General features: G+C 39.6%; 1 protein-coding gene across 7 annotated transcripts in view; it reads right to left on the bottom strand.

The window, feature by feature from the left end:
• Window positions 1-700: 700 nt before the first annotated feature.
• The window catches only part of UBE3D (ubiquitin protein ligase E3D), a 151,795-nt gene continuing 138,631 nt past the window's right edge, over window positions 701-13,864 (bottom strand). For all 7 annotated transcript variants that reach the window (XR_006605534.1, XM_045075888.1, XM_013046374.2 and 4 more), the window contains one exon: window positions 701-1,263. Coding sequence is in view for 6 of the 7 variants with exons in the window: in XM_013046374.2 (XP_012901828.2) it covers window positions 1,243-1,263 (21 nt within the window). In the remaining variant the exon portion in view is untranslated. The remainder of the gene's footprint in view (window positions 1,264-13,864) is intronic.

Genomic DNA, 13,864 nt, shown 5'->3' with positions numbered 1-13,864 from the left:
TCTAAAGCACGAAAAACCAGCTTTGAGTTTGGGAGCTTAGTAGCCTACGAGAAGCCAAACTAATTCTTGTCTCTGGCCGTGTGTCTTGGACAGATCACTGAGATCTTCCATGTTTCCGACTGTGCTTAATAAAGGGGCTCTGCAGGTCAAACAGATGGGTTTTATGCCTCTGCCCGTCTGCCAGTGACAGATTAGAAGAGCCCACCATGCTGCGCGGCTGGGAGGCAAGTGTCTTGGTGAAACAAAAAGTTCCGCAAAGCACAAGGCTGAGGAACACTGGTATTTTGAGTATTAGGAAATTAGAGGAGGTTAAACCCTGTGTGTTTGGGGGAGAGAGTGTGGTGGTAGTCTGCAGGCTCAGATGAACCCCAGTAGGCTGGATGTAGACGCAGCCCCTCCTCTTGACTGCAGGTGGGAAAGGAGATCTGCCCAGCTCCCCCCCCCATCCCAGCTTTACCGGGAGACGGTGACAGCAGGCAAGGACAGAACCTTCTCTGTGAAATCAGCAGCTCACCCGAGCTCTGTTGGATTCCCTCTAGCTCTGTCCTTCTCCTTCCAGGGTTTCCTCTCCACCTGCTTTGGCACACAAGGATTAAGACACTTCTGTACCGGGAGGCTAGTGAGGTCCATTAGTCGACAGGCCACAGTATTTGGTAAAGGGAATAAGGAACAACAACAACAACAAAAAAACACGTGCAGGTTTGCACACACAGGAAAACCTTTAATTTGATAATCATTCATTCAACACACATTTATTCACAGAGCATCCCTTCTGAATCAGGTATACAAAATTCTGTATTTTTCTTTCTAAAAATTTGTTTTCCACAAACTGAATGGGCAGTTTATAAGTCTCTCTGCTTAGATATATAGCAGTTAACATTCGGTTCCACCAGCAGAGTCCCCACTGCAGCCCCCAAAGGACAGATGGGATTCCACGAGTGAACATCCTTCCAGGTGCTGCTGACATAGCACATACCTGAATATTCTCTCTGTTGGAAACAGAGTCATAACTTCTCTGCTACTGGAACATTCTTTGCCACCTTACTTCTTGTTACATTTGAAGTGAACTCTTCTCTTAGAGACTATATGGCAACAGACCAACTCACAACTTCAATGCCACACACTGACTCTGGAGCTCTGGTACCTTTGTCTGTGACCACGGCCCATCATGCAGAACACGGACCTCCCGCATGCTCCAGCCGGAGAGCGGTCTGTGGGGAGAGGAGGCCTCAGCTCCAAAAGTTACATCTTCAAAAAGGCCACCTGGAGAAGCAAGAAAAACCCATGATGCTTTATTATACAACACGATGAAATGGCTACATGCACATCAAATCAGAATCGAGTAAATCCGGTCAATAAGAATGCAAGCTGATCTAAGAATGAAAAATAACTCTTCATGGGGCCAGACACTGCCATTTTACAGCGGGAGCCAATTACTCCTTTTTTAATGAACCATGGAGTAACTAACATGATTCACATGCACTTTAAAGAAAAAAATAAATAAAAGTTTAATTGACACTCGGATTGCACTGCTGTGAAGTGATCCAGTCTTCTTCGGGAATCACTGGTCCCAATGACTGTTTTGGCCCTTCCTTAAGCAGAATTTTGAGTCCTGAAGATTCCCGGGCAAGTCCAGTTCCTCAAGGCTAGCCTCTCTTCAGTCATGCCAATGCTTTTCATCACATTCAGTTATATTTATTGTGCTTGTCAGTAGCAACTGATCTTAAAACTTAGTGTGTAAAAAAAATCCAGGCAAGTCTACTTACAAATTGAATGAGGCCCAGATCAAATACATCTATTTTCCCAACAGTTTTAAACCACAGAGAAACAAACAATAAAGCTAAGCATAGAAGTTTAGAATATTTTCATTCAGTGGTGATAATAAATTGGGAAGTGTGCCAGTATCAGGAAGAGAGCAGACTGCAGATTAGTGACAAAGATGGGGGAGTGTGGGAGGCCTGGCAAGCTCATGCTTGGCCTTGATGGGCAGAGGGAAGAGTGAGCAACAGAAATAAACACATTCAGCTCTTGGACAGTTGGTTCTTAAGTCCCCAAAATGCAGTCAAAGGAGGCATGTATTTAATGATACTTGTTAAGGGGAAAGGAAAAAGGAAGAGTCATGCAGGGCAGAAAGCATCTGCTTTATGTTGAGTAATTCAGAAGGATGTTACTCTTCATCCAGTGCTGGTGAGAAAGGCCCCTGCTGAGTTTCCATATCAACTTCCTGCTGAGTTTTCTCTATCAGGTTCTGCAGTGAGGACACCAAAGTTGAAGGAGCAGGCCAGGAAGAGAGGTTATTAAGATTTCTAAACAAAATGTAAATGCAGACAATAGATACAAACTTCAAGGGCTTACTGTGAAGATTAAACGAGATCATGGGTATGAAAATACATGGGATTCTCTCTTGTGCCTCTTTAGTGATATCAGGGGTCCATGCATCTACCAGATGAGAAGTGGCAGTTCAAGAGACAACAGTGGGGCCCCTGAGGGGCTGGCCACAGAATTAGAGGGGAAGGTCGCTCAGTGTGACTTCTGGCTCACTATAGACAGTGTCTCTGCCGCTGTAGGAACGGTTCACGGGGACCTTCCAGAGAAGACAATGCCCCTGTTCATATTCAGAAATAGGGAAACCACGAATGAAAATCAGGTATCTCCTTTTTTAATTAAAAATTTGGAAAATTGCTATGTTATGGAGTGTTCCGATCAGGAACCACTCAGAATAATGGTAATACTGATAAATGTCATCATCCAAGTTGTTAATAACTTCAGCTCTCAAATCACAGACCGGTGGCTCTCAACTTGAGGTAATTTTGCCTGCCAGGGGACATGGGGCAGCGCCTGTGGACATTTCTGGTTATCATAAATTGGGAGATGCTCTTGGCATCTAGGAGGTAGAGGCCAGGGGTTTTGTTAGACATATGATGCTGCCCATGACAGCGCCCCCACAAGAAAGGAATTATCAGTCCTAAAATGTCAATAGTACTGATGCTGAAAAATATCAACATTATAGACACGGGATCTTAAAAATAGATTTCTCTCTTATTTTAAAAGATTTTACTTATTTATTTGACAGAGAGTGACACACAGAGAGAGAACACTAGCAGGGGGAGGGAGGAGAAGCAGGCTTCCCGCAGATCAGGGAGCCCCCAAGCAGGGAGCCTGAGGCAGGGCCTGATCCAAGAATCCTGGGATCATGACCTGAGCCAAAGGCAGATGCTTAACAACTGAGCCACCCAGGTGCCTTAAAACTAGATCTTTATTCGCCAATCATGAGACCTTCAACAAACTTGTCAGCAGTCTCTCTCAGCCCTTCCTCATCTGCAAAATGGGAATTATAACAGGATCTACCCAACACTTGCAAAACACTTCATAGCATAGGAAGCCTCTTTGGAATGTATTCACCCTTGGCACAACCTGTGATTTACATAAACCAAATGAAGAAACAGAAGCTCAGAAAAATTAAGTGTCTCACTCAGGAGACAGAGCTAATAAGTGGCAATCACGGACTCAGGAAGAAATTTTGATTCTCAATGCATGCTTTTCCCACTAGAAGTTTTCAGATGAATGAGGTAAACTGCAGAGGTTTGGGGACTTTTAATCTTCATTATTGCTTCAAGTATCAAAGGTTTATTTTCTTTTGCATGCCTGTGAATATGAACTTGGGATGGAACAGCTGCATAAGAGACTGTGCTGATTAAATAATGCAAAATGGCACTGCACTCCCTGGACCTAAAAAGAAAAACTTTAAAATTTGACCTATTATGTCTTTTTTTCATCTCTGGTTTTCATAGTTCTGCCTGCTAAGTATGTAACGTATTTTGCGGACTTCATAACAAGAAACTGCAATCATCGTTAGGAACAGGTACTGTATAATGCACTTTAGCTTCTTTTTATTTAAAACACTGTGAGTTAATGTATGTCAAACACTGATTTTGTGTTCTCTAACTTTTATCCATGACAGCAAAAATTGCTTTCCATAACTGCCATTTATTTTGAGGATAATTTGTTTCATTACACTGAGAAAACTCCCTGTATTTCATCTTTTTAGTTTTATTCTCAAAAGTAAAGCTACAGCTTCAGGTTCCACTGTTACATTTCTGAAACATATAGTTACTAAAGTATGCATTATTATCATAAAACAGGGAAAGTGGGTGCCTGGGTGGCTCAGTGGGTTAAGCCTCTGCCTTTGGCTCAGGTCATGATCTCAGGGTCCTGGGATCAAGGCCCGCATTGGGCTCAGTACGGAGCCTGCTTCCACTCCCCCCTCTCCCCGCCTGCATCTCTGCCTACTTGTGATCTCTCTCTCTGTCAAATAAATAAATAAAATCTTAAAAAAAAAAAAAAAAAAGGAAAAGAGGGATTCTTTCCTGTTGGCTATAAGGTTGGAGTCTCTGGAGTCTCCATATTCTGTGCACCTGAATTGGGAAAGCTGGGAATAGGAAGAGGTAGAGGAAGTTAAGAGTTAAATAAATGTTTCTGCTTTGAGTCATCACCTAAAAACAATCTTCTTCAACCACAACAAACAGGGCTAGGCTGATATGCTATCTTGACCAGATGTTAAGTTTAAAATGTGTCCATAAATTTATGTAATATGTTAAACACTTTTTAGTGTTCTTTCATTTTAGTTAACAAATTCATATTATTAAATTCAATTCTTCAACACAGATTTGAAATTTCAATCAGTAAAAAAATATGCTGTTAAGGTAGGCTGCACAAGATAACATTAGCATTAAAAGCAAAGGCTATCTAAGTGCTTTGAGGTGTGCTAAACAAGACAGATAAAACAGAAAATACTGGAAAATGTGAACTTCATAATAATTGTAAGCTTTAGAAAAGACTCTTTAGAATAAGCACAGCCATACCCAAATGTTCCTTTTCAAGGGTGCTGTAGACTTTAAAAAATAAATGTATAAAAGCATGCCTTCAATATGTATTTTTGTGTAGGTATGGCTCATGTTCAAAGTTATGTTCTGAAACAGAATGCTTTAATGGCATGGAAAAGAGAGTTTATACTTTATATTATAAAACAAGTTTCTAAAATCAAACCTCATTTACAGAATAAAAACTAAAATGTAAATATAAAAAATCAGAAAATGACTCTTTCAAGCACTTGTCAAATATATGTAACATCTTACATAACATGAAGCCATTTTTACTAACTCACTAATTCAGCATGGGTCCAGCCCATGCTGATAGTTCCTGGACTCTACTTTTTAAGTTGGGTAAATAGGATAAGGTATTCCCTTCTGGGGCCGCAGTCTGGCTTTATTCATTCAAGTCACTGAATCATGGCATGTCGTCTAGGTGCCAGCGATTGACCCAGTCACAGACCACACTGAGAAGGCATCCTCTCTCACAGTGCTAACTTGCCAGTGGGGGAGACAGCCCGGGAACGAGATGATTCTAATAAGGCGGGATAAGTTTAAGATGGATGCCTAATGCCTGCTGGGAGGAAAAAAACTATTCTTGGGTTATGAAAGGAAGGATGATTTCTGAGGCAGGACCCTGAGAGAGGTCATTATTACTCTGATTATGAATACTGTGTTGACGGGGAGGCAAAAAGCTGGCACGGCCCGGCGTGGCAAACACTCATTCCTTCTCACGGGCGGTGGCTTGCTAAAGGAATAACTAGCAAACAGGAGGGATGAAAAAAGACCAGAGAAACAAATCAATGAGGAAGAAGAGCCTGTCCCTCTAAAATGACAGCAATTATGTGTCCACTTAACTGTAGACTGAAACTCTAGACTAAGGGAACATCGGCACAGTCTTCCAACTCCACGGTCTGCATAAAATCAGTAAGGGCTTTTAGAAAGCAGGAAAAAAGAAGACGGACATCTGTGAATTATTTGAAACCTTGACCTTGTATTTTCTCTAAGCCATGGATGCACTATGATAACTTACATGTAAATAAAATGCCTGCCAATTTTCATCAACGGGGGAAGCAGGTAAGCATGACTGTTTTGCAGTAGACATCTAGGTGGGAAGTCCACAGTATGTCTCAAGTATCAGAAGAGAGGTTATGTGCGGGGAAGGGAGGAAGACTGGTGCCCTTTCCTCTCTAGACAGGGCTGCAAACGTGGACTGATTTGACAGTTACTGGATCTTGGTCCTACTCCCCCAAGCAAGTAGACTCCAGCCTTAACATTCTCATCAGTTCTTGCAGAATAAGGGGACAGTGGCAAATACTGCTGAAACTGGACGGTGCTCTTGTAACACTGTTGTGAACCATGAGTTCTGATGCCAGCACTGAAGCTTCCAGTTCTGGGAAGCAAACCCAGTAAGTGGGCTAATGACAGCAGATGCATGGGGCCAACATTTAGATAGCAGGAGTCTTTACATGTGACGTGAAAATATATGGCCTCAAGCACAAGATGCATTTGTTAAAATAAATTAATTCTGGGTGGGTGTTCAACTGCATGATATAAAACTGTACACCACAATACATACACCACCACTCACGAATCAAAAAGTCTTTGGAGTTTCTCATTCCTACAGAATAACTACCGCAGGAAGTCAGCAGGGGGGACCTCACAGTACCAGCGCAGGCATGGACATGGGGCTGTGAAAACCCAACTGTGCTGTCCCGTTGGTGACAGGCGTCAGACCACATAAGTTCTGTCAGAACTAGAGTTATCAGAGCTCCGAAACACAGGAGTGTTTTCCTCCAGTATTAAGACAAATATTTAGCAGCAAAACCACTTTACTAAGTAATTTTTAAAGAAAGCTATGCTCGTTCTTACTTGTCTTTCTCACTATTGACATGCACGAGCAATATACATGGGGTATCAGTCCAATTAGAAATCCCAGGTGGGGATCTGAACCCTGAACTCGCCTGGGAAATAAAATCCCTGCCTATAGCAGATGACTGGTTTCTGCCATCTAAACAGACTTTTTTCAGTCTGTTTAGATCTTTTTTCAGTCTGCTTAGATATTTTAAATTCCTATTTTACTCGTACATAGTAATTCTTCTGAAAGGCAAGCAAGTGAGAAACATGCCAGATAAAATGCTTTCTGACCCTACTGTCAGGGATGCAGGAGAGACTAGCTTATGAGGCTGTGGCTGTGAGTCCCCCTGGTTAACAGTGACAAAGTGCTATGAACACATTAAGGAGGCAGAATTGTAATGCTGTGAGGGATGGTCCTGGGGCCAGAACTATTCAGGTGCGTGAGTGCAGAATTTTGCCAAGCAGGAAGAAGGCACAAGTTGATTTACCACACTTTTTAGGGAAAGGGCTATAGAGAGCCCCTTGGATAAATACCCAGTAGTATAACTGCTTGATTATAAGGTAGTTCTATTTTTAACTTTTTGAGGACCCTCCATACTGTTTTCTACAGTGGCTGCACCAGTTTGCATTCCCACCAACAATGTAAGATGGTTCCCCCTTCTCCATATCCTCGGCAACACCTGTTGTTTCTTGTGTTAATTTTAGCCATTCTGACAGGTGTTGAGGTGGTATCTTATTGTTTTCATTTCGCAGTTTTGATTTGCATTTCTCTGCTGACAACTGATGATGAGCATCTTTTCATGTGTCTGTTGGCCATCTTGTGTCTTCTTTGGAGAAATGTCTGTTCATGTCTTCTGACCATTTTTTAATTGAATTATTTGTTTTTTGGGTGTTGAATTTTAAGTTTTTATATATTTTGGATACTAACCCTTAATTGGATATATCATTTGAAAACATCTTCTCCCATTCCATAAGTTGCCTTTTAGTTTTGTTATTTCCTTCCCTGTGCAGAAGCTTTTTATTTTGATGTAGTGCCAACAGTGTATTTTTGCTTTTGTTTCCCTTGCCTCAAGAAACCTATCTGGAAAGAAGTTGCTATGGTTGATGTCAAGGAAGCTACCACGTATGTTCTCTTCTAGGATTTCTATGGTTTCAGGTCACACATTTAGATCTTTGATCCATTTTGAATTTATTTTTGTGTATGGTGTAAGAAAGTGGTCCAGTTTCATTCTTTTGCATGTAGCTGTCCAGTTTTCCCAATATCATTTGTTGATGAGACGATTTTTCCCATTGGATATTCTTTCCTGCTTTGTTGAAGATTAATTGATCATACACTTGTGGGTTTATTTTCTGGATTTTCTATTGTGTTTCAATGTATGCAACATTTTGAAATGAGAAAATTTTACAATATATGACAGGATAGCAGATGCCAGGGGCTAGGGGTGGCAGGGAGGGGAGAGAGGGTAGGAGTACTATAGGGCAATAGGATAAATCCTGGTTGAAATGCTGATAGAACTGCTCAATGTCTTCACTGTGGAGGTAGAAATACAAACATACACAGGTGATAAAATTGTATGGAACAACATACACATGTACACACATACACAAAGAAGCAAAATAAAACCAGAGAAATGTGAGTGAGATGGGAGAGACGGTACCATGTCAATATCCTGGTTGTGACACCATACTATATAGTTCTGTACGATGTTTCCATTGGGGGAAACTGGGCAAAGTACACAAGCAATCTCTGACATTATTTCTTATAACTACAAGTGAATCTACAATGATTTCAATAAAAATTTCAACAATAAAAACATGCGTCAATTCTTGGCAAATGACCTTGTCTAGCTTACTTCAGTCCAGTTACCTCTACATGTAGCTTTCAGATGCATTATTAAAAATCTTGCCCACATTGATGTTCTGGTCAATATATCACTGAGATCCCATTTTCCTCCGTGGAATGACCTGACTAAGCCAGCCAGTTAATTTTGGAAGGAGTCCGAAAGCAGATGGCTATCGTGAGACAGAATACCATCACATTTAATGGGTTGGGCTGACAGCCTAGTATTAAACACTTAGGTTACACACAGTAGCACCTTAAATCTTAGTTTGTATATGAACTACTTATTCAAAATAGTCCACTAAGCACATTCTTTTTTGCCTTTTTTTATTGCTCTGGAGTAAATAATGAAGAAAGATTCTGGCATGTTTTTAGACTCAAAATGTCAAAGCAGATTTTCTAGGCACATAATAAGCACTCACTAAATATTTTTTTTCAGACTGAATACATTAGACTTAAATTCTAATTTTACTCTTAAAAGTAATATTACCTTAAAAAACAGTACTATCACCTTACAAAATATTTGGAGAAACAGGAAAAAAGAAAAAAACATATGCTATAATAATCTAACGTAATTATCACTTGTGTCTACGGGCACCCGGGTAGCTCAGTCGGTGACCGATTCTTGATTTCAGCTCAGGTCATGATCTCAGGGTCGGGACTGAACCCCACACTGGCCTCTGCACTCAGCAGGGAGTCTGCTTGAAGATTCTCTCTCCATCTCCCTCTACTCCCACCCCGTCTCTGTTCCTCTCTCTCAAATAAATAATCTTTAAAAAAAAACTGTCACCTGGATCTATTTCTCTATAGTTTTAAGATGTACTTTTTTCATATCTGTTATTGTGTATATTTTTTTATATCATAAACATTTGTACATGTTGCTTAGTGAGTATTCTTTTTATTTATTTATATTTTTAAAAAGATTTTATTTATTTATTTGTCAGAGAGAGAGGGCACAGGCAGGCAGAGTGGCAGGCAGAGGCAGAGGGAGAAGCAGGCTGCCTGCTGAGCAAGGAGCGCAATGTGGAACTTGATCCCAGGACACTGGGATCATGACCTGAGCCGAAGGCAGCCGCTTAATGGACTGGGCCACCCAGGCGTCCCTATTTTTATTTTAATAGCATAAAATAATTCATCCAAACTTAATCCATTACAAACTTACATTGTTCCCAAGTTTATTAAGCTCATAAGCAATGGTTAATCAGTTTTATGTTTCTAGATTTTTCCCATATTTTATAATATTCCTTTAGGATTGACTCTCCAAAGTGGGATTACTAGATTGAAAGGTATAAATATTGTTATAATTTGATGCATATTTTTTCCAATGAGCTGCACCAACTGGCAATGTCATCACCAGTAGGTCTTTATTTTTTAATCGGCACTAATTTAAAAAATGACATCTCAGTGCTTTTTGAATTTATTTAATTGCTCTGAGTTTAAACATTCTCCCAAATGTTTATTTAATAATTTGTTTTTCTTGTGAATTGGTTAACTGAATTCACATCTTTTTCTTTACCTACCAACAGGGTTTAATTTCTTTTTTTAATAGTTTGTAAAAGTTCTTTAGTAAATGTTAATATGTTTTTTATGCAGTAAAAAAAAAATTAAGTACCAGGCACAGTTTCATCTTACTAAATCCTTACAAAATCCACTTGAATTAAACATCTAATTTAATTGTCCCCAAATTATAAAAGAGAAACCAAGATTCAGAGAAGATAAGTAACTTTTGCTTACTACTATAAGCAAGGAACAAGACTGGGTTTGCAAACAGGTCTTTATTTCTGAGCCTAGTATTCATTCCATCATAAAAGCTCCCTTCTACTTAATTATGGTTAAGAGATAATTGCTATAGTAACTTTAGTTGAGGGAAGAATCCATAATATCCCAATTTTAAGCCAGATTTCATAGCAGTTAAAATGATGCAGGCACTCTATTTCTTAAGAAGAAAGTAGATTACTTCTTTTGGATTAGACGTCAATAAAAGAAAGAAGAGCTAGAATCCAGATTAAAGCCTTTCTTGTAAAGAAAAAATAATTCTTTGATTAGAAGAGAAAGCTCTGGCAAATGAGGAGAGCCAAAAGGACAGATGAGAAATTGGCACAAAATCTCAGAAAGGAATTTTTGTCTGTAAGTTTAAAAAACAGGATGAGTTATACTGGCATAGTTTAGGCAGTTCAGTAAAAAAGATTATGACTTGGAATCACTGAATAACAATTAAGGATTGGCAAGAAAGGGATCAAATTGTAACCAGATGCTTATTTTCTTTGGCTATTTACTACTTAGACATTACTTTGAAAATATAATATTTGAGAACACATAAATCTTTAAAAAGGAAAACATGGTAATATATCCATTTTTAAATAAAGAGCATTTATTTCTTAAGCCAGTTATTTGGAGTTGCTAGAAATAAACAGGATCACAAAACTGTTAATTCACTATTTATTTTAAAGGGCAGGTAGAGAATGGCTTATGGGGATGTTATAACTACAAAAGTAAACTCTTGCACTGACAGAGGGGAACACACTGAAGAGGATAATGCTATGTGATGTTTTACTTCAAGCTTAACCTTTTTTCACTTTATGCTCCAAGAAAACAAAGAGGGGCTCTTTTACATGGAACTGCTTACGGGGTTTCTTCACATCTAGAACAGCTGAGGGTCTGGAACTAGAAAAGGGCGTGTAATAATCAAGGTTCAGAGTCATAAGTTTTATGCACACCATCTAAGCTCCAGGAGAAGCCACAAGATCAGAGGGATATTAGGAAGGTACAGGAAGGTGAACTCTAATTGATATGGAAAGACTGGAAAGCTGTAGATAGATTATCGTAAACAGAGTAATATAAAAACAGATTAGTATGAGAAGGCACCAGTCTGCACACAGCTACAAGCTGTAGAAGAGCAAAGATCTAGACTCTGGACTAAGGGAAAGCTGAGACTAAACCTATACCCCCCATCCTCCACCCTGCCCCCACCCTCTGAGCCAAATGACCACTGAGACCCTTGGCTCCCTCTTACTCTGACCACTGAAGGCTTTAGGGATAAGTGATAAAGAATGTAAATGGCCTGGCAGCCCCTGAACAGATGAACACCTCAATAAATGAATAGAGATTATTATTATTATTGCTATACCTAAATGTTTCGTGTATTTTATAAATATTGCTACAGATGTATCTCCTTCTGTCTGCTGTTCATGAATGAATCTATGCTTCTTTACTTTTTTTTTTAAGATTTTATTTATTTATTTGACAGACAGAGATCACAAGTAGGTGGAGAGGAACCTCCACCTCTCTCTCCACAGAGAGAGAGGGGGAAGCAAGCTCCCTGCTGAGCAGAGAGCCCAATGTGGGGCTCAATTCCAGGACCCTGGGATCACGACCTGAGCTGAAGGCAGAGGCTTTAACCCACTGAGCCACCCAGGTGCCCCTATGCTGCTTTATTTTTAAAGAAAGAAGTACAAATGGCATATATATATATATATGAAATCTCCAAAGTTTAACTAAGGCTGGTTTTTTGTGTGTGGTTTTTGGTGGTTTTTTTTTTTTTTTTTTTGCTTACACTACCCTAAGTAACAATAACATTTACCAGTGACAGTTGCCAAAATTGCAGATATTGAAGAAATATTGCAAACCTATGATATCTGCAAATACAGAATGTAGAAGGCTTCGTGCAAAATATCACCTGCTATGTGGAAAATAACCCCAAGCCCAGAGGCCACTGACAGGATTGTGTAGGTACTCTCTGGAGGTGTGTAATGGGTGGCACTCACAGGGGAGTAACCCCCGGATAACTAGCATATCCTTTGCTAGGGACATAAACTACTTAAAAATTCAGCTCTGAATGCAGGATGAAAGACTACACAATTGAGTCTTTAATACATGAAATTATTTGGCTGCATGTACAACAATCGGGCCCTTATCAAATATATCTAAACTGTATCATTAATATTAACTACAAAGAAGAGCCTGGCCGATTATTCAAGATCTTTGGTAAAACAGTGGGAATGCATCAGTGGATATAAACACAACCTATTACCACTCATTCATTATAATGTGGACTAGACTATTCTGGCTACTGGGGCATCAAATACTTGGAAATGACCAAAGTTCAACTATATTTTGTTGGGAAATACCAGCATCCTTTAAAATCAGCTAACTGCCACAAAATGCTGGCCTTTAATTCATTATGAAACCTCGATCTTGGCATCTCTCCACAAAAATGCAAGTTCTGTGAGCTGGCATCACTAAATGAAGATTCAATGCAAGTCAGGGCTGACACAACATCTACCTGAGACAGACAGCCTTGGTTTAGGAGAAAGAACACATGTATTTTCCAGAGACAACATGGTCAGGTCTTCATGTCTTAGTTTCTTCATCTATAAGGGGTCACCCTCCTCCTCTGTTGGTCAAGGATTACACCAGACACTTGTCATGTTTGTGACTGGCTCCAAACAGGTGATCTCTTCTCCATACTCCTGTTTGAGAAAGCTTACTTAGTCAAAAATTTTTCCTCCATTTGCCTGAAAAAGGTCTGAAATTCATGAATGGTTAAGTTACAAAATGGAACATCAAGTATCTAGGGTTATTTCACAGCGAAATGAGAAATAATTTTTGCAGGATTAGAGTTTTAAGAGGAGACATGAAAACACAAGTTTTGATCTGATGAGAGTAAAGACTCTAACTTGTCCAAGTCAATCAAGAGAGAAAAAATACATTATGTTTCGATGGGGAATGAAGCAAATTTTGAAACTCACATATTGTTTTGGGTGTCTTTAACATACCTCGATTGCTAAAAGGCTGTGAGCATAAACAAGTATTCTACTGGGTGTGCTGTGGTCTCTGAACTATTCCACTCGGTATAGGCTTTAATCACTTTTGACAAATGCTTTCTATTTTCCATTGATTTAGGGGTAAAAAATGTCTGAAAAGAAACAATGCTTTTTTAGAAGTTTCCCTGAAATATCTTTCCCTGAGAGGTCTTCATCTTTCTAACCCATAAGAAATAAGTAGGTCCAGATGGCAGTCCCTCAGTAAGGCCATTTGGGCAACCAAAACCTAGTATGAGATAAGGGTGTATAATCTCATTGCTTTTCTCAAGAACCCTAGGTTCTTAACATTAATATGATGTTAATAAACAAACAGGAAGAGAAAATTGTTGGGTGCAGGTTGATTTAGTGGGATACTGATGATGTTGTTCTGAAAACCCTATAAAGAAACCCAGCAGGATAGGGCTCCTTACTCTAGTCCAGTGATCCCTATCAGCAATCCCTCCCTTTTCAAACTCCCACCAGTTAACCCATGACAT

This window comes from Mustela putorius, unplaced genomic scaffold (assembly GCF_011764305.1).
Source record: "Mustela putorius furo isolate JIRA1106 unplaced genomic scaffold, ASM1176430v1.1 tig00000166_pilon_pilon_pilon, whole genome shotgun sequence".
NCBI classification, from domain to species: Eukaryota; Metazoa; Chordata; class Mammalia; order Carnivora; family Mustelidae; genus Mustela; species Mustela putorius.
The sequence above is the reverse complement of the archived record's forward strand: the minus strand, read 5'-3'. Positions and strand labels throughout refer to the sequence as shown.